The sequence below is a fragment of the Micromesistius poutassou genome (assembly GCF_964030765.1).
Source record: "Micromesistius poutassou genome assembly, contig: SCAFFOLD_5991, whole genome shotgun sequence".
NCBI classification, from domain to species: Eukaryota; Metazoa; Chordata; class Actinopteri; order Gadiformes; family Gadidae; genus Micromesistius; species Micromesistius poutassou.
The window spans coordinates 1-9,385 of NW_028179452.1; the positions used below are offsets into that span (position 1 = coordinate 1).

General features: G+C 50.1%; 1 protein-coding gene across 1 annotated transcript; it reads left to right on the forward strand.

Moving 5' to 3' along the window:
• Nucleotides 1–614: 614 nt before the first annotated feature.
• Nucleotides 615–8,875, forward strand: LOC311372826 (LIM and SH3 domain protein 1-like; the record flags this gene model as incomplete). Its single annotated transcript, XM_084489779.1, has 4 exons — nt 615–647; nt 2,218–2,461; nt 4,675–4,772; nt 5,265–8,875. 4 exons carry the CDS (start codon nt 615–617, stop codon nt 5,436–5,438), a joined length of 549 nt encoding a protein of 182 aa, XP_084345905.1. The 3' UTR covers nt 5,439–8,875.
• Nucleotides 8,876–9,385: the final 510 nt, after the last annotated feature.

A 9,385-nucleotide genomic window follows, 5' to 3' on the forward strand; every position in this document is an offset into this window, starting at 1 on the left:
AGACACAAAGCTAAACAAGAAAACAAGCCCCATCCCATCCGCCCCTCACTTCATACACTTCCACCTTTTCCCATCCAGTCCATTCTCTGTCTCTGTCTCTGTCTGGCCTCCCCCAGCCAATGGATATTGATAAACCATTTGTCTGTAAATATGAAATGTCATTGAGGGAGGGGCAGGTGTCTACCTCTTCTACTAGGACAGCTTAGTCTGTTGCCAAAACCCTCATCCGCACACGCACACACATAGACAAATATACACCTAGAGGCAGACAGACATACCAACATACACACAGACTCACACACATACACACACAGACACCCACGTATAGGCAGACACATACAAACACACACGGCCACACACACACACGCGCACACACACAGGCAGGCACATAAACAGACACCCACACACAGACAGGGCAGACAGACATGGACACACAGCAAACATACATCCGCCCCATGCTCCATGCTGTCTTTCCTAATGACATAATTAGTGTGTATGTGAAGGGTAATCACTGCTTTCATACGACGTCAGCCCTGGCACGGCGTGGGGAAACGACCATGCTCACAAAGAGCCCTGCGTGGTGGATAGGCGTGGGCGTACACACATGAACAGGCATGGGGATGTTGTCTAAACACTGGCTCGAGAGGGTAGGGTCTTTAGACCCTACAAAACATTCTAGATTGGATAATGGGCCGTTTGGTTTCTGCGGGAAATACACAGGAAAAAACGGAAACGAGACACCTTCACCCCCCTCAGCCTTGGGGGATGGGAGCCAATAAACGGCTGAGTATTCACCCTGAACCCCGACGCCCTGGTCTAGTGCACTAAACACTAGGTGCTGTTCCTTTCCCTTTTCTCTCTTACTGACCCAACATCCCTCTTAGAACCTCGACCGGTTCCTGGTTCAACACAGACAGAACATTAAAAAAAGTCTGTTGTCCGCTTACGTTTACATTTAGGGCATCATTGTAAGTCGCTTTTTTCAAAGCGACTTACAATCAGTAAGGGAAGCGACAATCCATCACTGTAGGTACAGTTAGGATGCTCATAGAAGCAAGTGCCAAGCACTAACAGTCACTACGTTAACCCATTCCCTGTTTACAAAATGACAGCTAGGAGAATAGTTCCCCTCCTTGAATGCCAAGAGTCGAAGGTTCTGTAACATTCACGTCCATCTGGATTTGTCTCTCTCTCCTCCTCCCACTTTATTGTGACACGACCCTGACTTCTCGGTTCTTCATCTTTCTTCAACTCCTACCTGCCTGCGATTCTATTCTCTGCCCCTTTTTCTTTGGAGTGATTAGCGAGGCGTGTAACAAGCTGGGGACTGTTCCCCACGCACACACACACACACACACACACACACACACACACACACACACACACACACACACACACACACACACACACACACACACACACACACACACACTATGCTGGGAACCGCGCTCTCACTCAACATATTGCACTCCATAACACTGACTGTCGTCTCTCTGTCTCCCGACGCGCACTGCTCTACGCCCCGCTCTACGCCCCAGCACTCCCGGTGTGTGTGTGTGAGAACACACACTGCCCTCACACAGGGGCTCCTTTCACTGGCGGGGCCTGCATCAGGGCTATAAATCTGACCACGGCGGCGGTAGTCGAGTCCACTATCATCAGCCGGAAAAGCGCAAGCAGGGGGGTGGGTTGTGGGGGGTGGGGGGTGGGGGGGGGGTGGCTGGGGAGTTGTGAGTGCACTCATAGAGAGCTCCCTCAGTCTCAGCCTGGTCTGTTCGCCCCCCTGTTCGGCTGTTATTTCCACCGCTGAATGCGGCCTTTGTGCTGCGGCCCAGACTGGGTGTGATGTAGAGTAGAGTAGTCCGGTCGCGGCCGTTTGTTTACCTGACAACACGTTTGTTGTAGACGTTTTGTTTATTGGTTTGGGTTCATTTTGGGTTTGGTTTTATGTCCACTTGACGGGGTAATTGTGCGCCGGGCTACCTATTTGAGGGATGTGTTTTGGGCGCTTAGTCATGCTTTCTTTTATGTCTCTCCGTGTCCCTAGTGGGCGTTTTTTTATTTTTTTTTATCACTGGCGTCTTTTTCGCCGCGACGCGCCAGCGATCGCCTTCCTCGTCTCTGACTTCACCTTCCCTTCTGTGTGTCGTTCCACGTTGCTATGCAACTCTTTGAGCCCCTCGCATTGCCTCTGGTCGCGATGTCATTTCCTGTTAGCGCAAGGCTGCTTCCAGGAGCACTGCTGCACAGAGCGAGCATGCCCCACCTATCCTGGCGAGGACGCGGGTGCGGCGGGCCGCACGTAGGCGACACCTGGTGGTCGTAGCGAGGAACTGCACCACCATTTTAAATTACAACTGCTGTCTGCCTTTTCATTTTCAGATTAAGTACCATGAGGAGTTTGAGAAGAGCAGGATGGGAGGGGAGGCCCCACCCCATCAACCTAGCACCCCCACCTCAGGTAACACACACACACACACACACACACACACACACACACACACACACACACACACACACACACACACACACACACACACTGCATTGCCACTAGTTCTAGCCCAACAACATGGCAGGACGTAAGTAAGTGGAAGAATAGTAACACGTAACGGAAGAAGGAAAACCTAAAACCAGTTTGAGCTGAACTGGTTTAAGGGTCCCGTCCATGATCTCTGGTTCTCTGGCACCGTTCCTCCCGGGGTGAGTATCATAACATCAACAACAACAACAGCAGCTGAGGTCTGTCCCGACCTCCGGTTGTGGGCTCTGTGTGAGGAGGGGCCCCCGGGGCCGGGGGCTGGGTGCTGGGTTACCACCAGTTGGTGGAGCCATCGCCGGGCCCTGACCTCGTTTCGGGACACTCGGTGCAGACGGCCAGAACTTCACGCTTACATAAGACGTTTAATGAAGCATCAATACTCCAGGAAGTGGATCCACTCATTAGCCGTAACGGTGGGAAAGTGCACTGGGCGGTCCCGGGGGGTCCACCCGGGCCAAAGGGTTTATTAAGTGTATTAACGTTGTAGGGTTCGGGAAGCGAGGGTTGTTTATGTGAAGGAAAAGGACTTCATTAAGGACAGATGTTTTTAATTAAGATTAAATGATGGTTATAATGATGATGATTAAAAACCAACCAGCGCTCTGGATTGGGCTAACGGGACTCTTGTTTGTCGTTGAGGTTCATCCGTGGGAACGAGAGGAGATGCAACGTGCGCGCGAGCGCACACACACACACACACACACACACACACACACACACACACACACACACACACACACACACACACACACACACACACACACACACACACACAGAGGAACAACACACACATACACAGAGGAACAACACACACACACACACACACACACACACACACAGGAACAACACACACACACACACACACAGGAACAACACACAGGAACCACACAAACACACACACATAGGAACAGCACACACACACAGAGGAACACACACACAGAGGAACACACACACACACATAGGAACAACACACACACACACACACACACACAGAGGAACACACACAGGAGGACATATCATTCATAGGAAGCATTGGCCTGCGACCGCTAAGGACTGTCCCCCCTCCAGTCCCCTGCCTCCCATGCACAACCAAAGCCGGCTCATTGTCGTTCTGTGGCGGTGCTCTCAGGTAGTTTCTAGCCATCGCCCCGGCCCCCCCTCCAGCTAGCGTCCGGACAGGAAGAGGCATTGTGAAGGGGCTTAGCGGCGCCCAGGGAATGCGAGTTCTCCAGGTGTGCACGTCTCAGCTTGCTCCGCTTCGGTATGCCGTTCCTCCTCGTCTCCGTCTCCATCTCACCCTGGGGGTCCTCCGTGTGTTGACGCTCTCAAGGGACGACGGTGGTGGTGGTGGTGGTGGTGGTGGTGGTGGTGGGGGGGAGGGTGTAGAGAACGTATGGAGTGAGAGACAGAGGACAGGACACCCAGGGACGGGGCTTGGTTTGAGCCTACGAGCTGTGCTGTGACGGTGTAGATGTAAGGGAAACCTAGTGGTTGGGTGGAGGTGCTAGAGTGCATGATGTGCCGGAAGGTGGAGGGAGAGGTCATCAGGTAACCAGAACAGACTCTGCTTGTCAAAGGATTCGTCATTCGTTGACACAAAAGTATCAAGTGTTACTCAATGCCACTGTTGGACCGCAGCGGATATGGGACGGGTGGTTCATGGGAGTCTCAAAGTGGGAGTAATGGGAGTGATATAGTGGGGCTTTGATAGTTTTGTGAGTAAGCCGGAGAGGTTGATTTGTTCTGGGCACGGTTTCAGTTTTGTTACTGTTCTTCAGACTTTTCCACATTAATAATGGAAGTTGTTTTTTTCCAGTTATCAAGCGTTTAATAAGGTATGAAGGGTCAGGCGTCGGGCGGAGTTGAGCGATAGTTTCCATGAGGACGTCAGGGCCAGTGTTCTGTCAGGCTGTCTGGGGCACACCACACTTACGAGGCTCACACTAAATACATAATTGTTAGTCTCTATTTCTTGCTCTTTCTCTGTTGTCTTTGTTCTTTTTCTTTCTTTCATTCTTTCTATTCTCTCTGTCTCTCTCTCCACATCGCTTTCCCCTTTTTCTTTCCCCCTTCTCTCTCTCTGGCCCTCACTCTCCCACCACATCTCTAATGCTGTCCTCCCTGTCGTCTCACAGCAGGGTACCAGCAGCCCGCTCCGTCTCAGAACTTCCACTACGAGCCGGCCCCAGAGCCGGTCCGCCAGGCTGCGGCCGCCCCGCCCCCCAGTGCCGGGGTAGGTACTCTGCACCCCCCCCCACCGCACCCGCCTCAGCCTGCCCACGGGGGCTTGCTTGTTTCTAGGATGTTTTTCCCAGCAGGTGTATCCAGTCTCATTTGGAGGCTGGTAGAGGCGGAGGAAAAATGACTGTGTCAACAATGCATGTGTATTTATTTTTTCTGCATCTGTTCTTGCGATTCTTGGCAGTGATAAGCCGCCATACCTGCTTAAAACGTGTTAGACAATGAGGACTGGAATGCAATGCATGAGGATGGATGAATTCAACATTTATTCTGTCCCTGTATTAAATGGAATAGTTTTCCCATCTGAGCATTACTTTCATTTGGAGGGTTCATTTAAATGGTTCGTATTTCACAACCCTCAAAACTAAATTTGAACTTCCTGGAAAGAATTATTGCTCAACTATCGTGTGTGTGTGTGTGTGTGTGTGTGTATGTTGTTCCTGTGTGTGTGTGTGTGTGCGTTCCTCCCTCCCTCCTCCTCCAGAAGCGCTACCGGGCGGTGTACGACTACGCGGCGGCGGACGAGGACGAGGTCTCCTTCGTGGACGGGGACATGATCCTGGAGGTGCAGCAGATCGACGAGGGCTGGATGTACGGCCGCGTGGAGCGCACCGGCCAGCGGGGCATGCTGCCCGCCAACTACGTAGAGGCCATCTGAGGAGGAGGAGGAGGAGGAGGAGGAGAGGGGGAGGAGAGGGAGAGAGAGAGAGCTGAAGGTAGTGAAGGAAGAGGGGAAATATGAAAAGCCCAGTGCCATCTCATCTAGCTACTGCTTTCTCTTGTTTTGATTTCTTGTTTTCCTGTCTGTCCTGTGAGACCCCGCCCCCGACCTAGTCGTCCCACCCCTTTCGCATCAACCCCCGCCCGTTCCTCCCCCGTCTTACATCCCCACCTCCCTCCCTCCCTCTCTCCCTCCCCTCCTTCTGTATGTGTCTACTTCCTGTCCCCGTGCTGTTTCTTTCTGTTGGATTGTCCGTCTCGCCTTCTGGTTGTTTGTCCCTCCTCTGTTCCCTTAGCGTGGCATCATTCCCTTTTGCGCTGCCAAATACTCAACAAGTCTTAAATGGAGTAACCTTCATATGTCTTATTATGTCCGGGCTCAAGCCGCGGCTCGCGACCTCGCATCCTAGCTGTAGCGCTAACAATCTTTTCAGACGAAAAAAAAACAAAAACAACATTGCCAGGGGTGGGTGTGGGGGTGTGTGGTGGGGCGAATGAATGAATGAATGGATGAACGAATTAATAAACAAATCATGTTATAGACCTCTCGTTAGCTAGCCGATCAACACTCAGTTGCCATGGTATCAGATAACTGCAGTTGCTTTTGTACAGAGAGAGAGAGAGCGAGGATAAAGAAGGTGTGGGGAGCCAGGCCAGTGTTGGTGTTTTGCTGTTTTTCCCCCTGTGTGCTCCTGGTTCAGTACTGGAAGAGCGGCGTTCTAACGACCCCACTGGTAGGCCAGGGCGGTCCCGAACGGGGGGAGCCCCTATTTTGACTTGTGTACATTCCATTGAATTGACCACAATACCCTCAGTGCTGTCGCCCCAGACAGACCGAATGAATCCGTCTTACCAGAGAGGTTTTGTATATATTTTTATTTTCAGACTCATCTCAATCTCCAAACTCCTTGCCTAGCAGGCAACCCTGTGGGTATTGCGATTAAAAACTGGAATCATGGCCCGAACTCATGCATATCACGCGTATAGAGAGTGGGGGACGGGGTGGGTGGGGGGGGGGGGGCTGGGGTCCCGTCAGAGTAGTAGCAGTCACCTGTACCCCCTCTCCTTCTGTTTTAACCCCATCCCCACCCTTTCCACTCTTTCTAACACTGTTGTCATCCTCCTCGACGGTTGCCAATAGCAACCCGCTGTCACTACTATGGCGGTGGTCCTCGTTGCCTTTAAAAAAAAAAAAATCTTAAACAGGAAGTGGATTGGAGGGGCGTGGCAGGGGGGGGGGGGGGGGGGGCGGGGGTGTTGGTAAGGTCTGCATGGAGATGGGCAGACGCCTCCCTAGTCCTGCAGAGAGACCGTTTAGATTTAGATTGGACGCGGTTCAGGAAGGCAAAAGCACAAAGGCTGTGGTGTGAAATGTTAATTTGTGTTTTTTAAGTCATTGCATTCCATTGTTTGTTTTTGTGTGCGTTTGTTTTGAGAGGGAGCAGCCCAGTGTTGTGCGGTAGACGTGTGCGTCTGAGGTGTGGAGTGGTGTTCTCATGTTGGGTTTTCCTCCTCTTTGTTTGTTTGTTTGTTTGGTTTTGTTTCTTTGCTTCCAATGTCATTGTAAGAGGCTTATTTTCATAAAAGAAATGTCAACTGTATGCCATAATAAACCAGCCATTCCAATTTTGAGCCGAGGCAGGCTAGTTTAATCTGGTGACGACGACTGGATCTCTAAACTGACACTTAAGTCAACTGGCAGTTTGCTTGTGGGACTTTGTCAATGTGACATACATCATCTCTATTGTTCCTTGGGCTCAAAATAAATATGTATCTCTAGCCAATATGTAATCTGTAACAAATTACATTTAAACACAAAAATGTTAAGTTTGCTTTGGAAATGTTGCTTAACTCTTGGGTCAGCCCTAAAGGTCAAAGGGCAACAATCACATGGTTACACAAACTAAATCCTAGGGCCACTTGGAAAAATAATTCCAAAGCCTCTGAAGCTAACTCCCACAACCGAATACTCCCTACTTACTGACTGTAGGGTAAGGGTGGGGACCATGTACACACTGCTGGCACCCTCCCCTCCATCTGCTAGTTCCCCTGCTCTCTGGAAACTGTGACCTCCATCAATCTCACCGATATCTCTAGACAGAAGGTGGTGTCACTTTGTAAAGTCGTTCATGTATGTTAAGAAAACCAATCGTTAGAGATTGTTTTTTGTTTACAGTCGTTGGTGCTACCAGAAAAAAGGTTTGCTTGCATTTCAAAAGATTACGACTATGATTCACGGTTTGTGGATGTGAATGAGAAGGAAATGATGTGGGTTTAGAACAATTGGGAACAATTGCGACTCATGGGAAATGTAGTGTGGTGCAACACATGTCAAAACAAGTTAGTGTTGAATATTCATGCCCTTTTGTTTCTCTGGCGACTAATGGGTTCTGACAGTGTCGTTTAATACGAACCGTGTCCGACGTAGAACACAGCACACCTCAACCTGGCTCCACAGAAGAGAGGAAATGTGTTGCATGCCTTGTGTTTTGCATTCCACCTCTATCAGACAACTGGACCAGAAAAGCGTTTTTAAGGTGACAAAAGTATACATAGGTTGGTTTGGCATCAGAAATGAAGAAATTAAACAAATGTAGGCCTACTGTGGTTTGTTATAGTTTTCTTTTTATCCTAGATGATAATATGAATGCTAGTATTGCTTCTTTAAAAAGCAGCAAACGCCTTGGGACTTGGTGGTTACCGTAGTAAATGTGGGTGCCAAAGGTGTAGCCAAACATAAGCACCAATGATGGAGATGCGGTGAGGGGTGGGGTGTGTATCAAGACTGGGAATTCCTCAACCTTCCCGCCCTGACGACACAACCCTGTCGAGTGAGGGACCGACTACGATGTCAGTCCAGGTGTTGACCTATTTTATTTTCTGTTTTTTTGCGCCAAGTACGCTCTATGCTCTCCTACTGTGGAACCCCTCCTCTACTGTAACACGATGTTGTCTCATGGTTGCCACCCGGTCACTCTCCCTCTTTTTGGTGTCTTTGCTCATCCTGCAGCTCACAGCCTAACCCCCCTCTCTCCCCTCCCTCACCGCTTACCCCTGTAGGCCTTCTAGGTTTCTGATCAACCATTCCCCGCTCCTGTGATCCTGGTTATATAGACGGTTAAAATCCACCATCCCCGACCCTGTACTCCAATGCATTGTGTGCGCGTTCCATCCTAAATGGGTTTGTTTTGATATATTTTTTAACAAAAAAAAAAAAAGATGACCGCGTGTACACTCACCTGTTCACGGGGTTTCCGATTGGAGAATACGATGGAGTCTGAGGACCTGACGTCATTTCTTGTTGCCCTGTTACAGCACTTCAAATTGTACTTATGATTCTGCAGATTCAATAAAATGTCTTTTTTTTTCTCAGACTATTTGTCTCTGCGACATCATGCGTTGGGTGGGTGGGTGGGGGGGGCGGGGTCACGCCTGGACCGAATGCAATTATGAGAAGCCATACATTCAGGAACATCAATTATCATTTAACTTATTCTTATTCTATAATTATGTGTCTTAAGTGAGCAGTGTGGCTTTACGTGAAGTACACGTTCATACGGATAAATCGCATCACCAGAAGCGCTCATCTAGTTCATTGCAGACGAAGGGATCGCAATGCTTCATCATTTTACACAAGACTGGCGTATAATGCATGGAGAATGCAGTAGTAGGCTGACATGAGGCCAATGCACACACTTTGTGTGCGTTGGTATTCACCGAATGGCCTACTCCGCACGCAACGGGACCTGGACTCATCTGGCGGTGGGGAGGAGGAGGGGAGGTGAGGCGGAGAGGCGAGGAGCTTCTGCAAGGGCTGGTTTCCGATCTGTGCCGATCTACGTCGGGGTCTTTCACGCGTCGCGGATCGCCGGTTTTTTTTTGCAT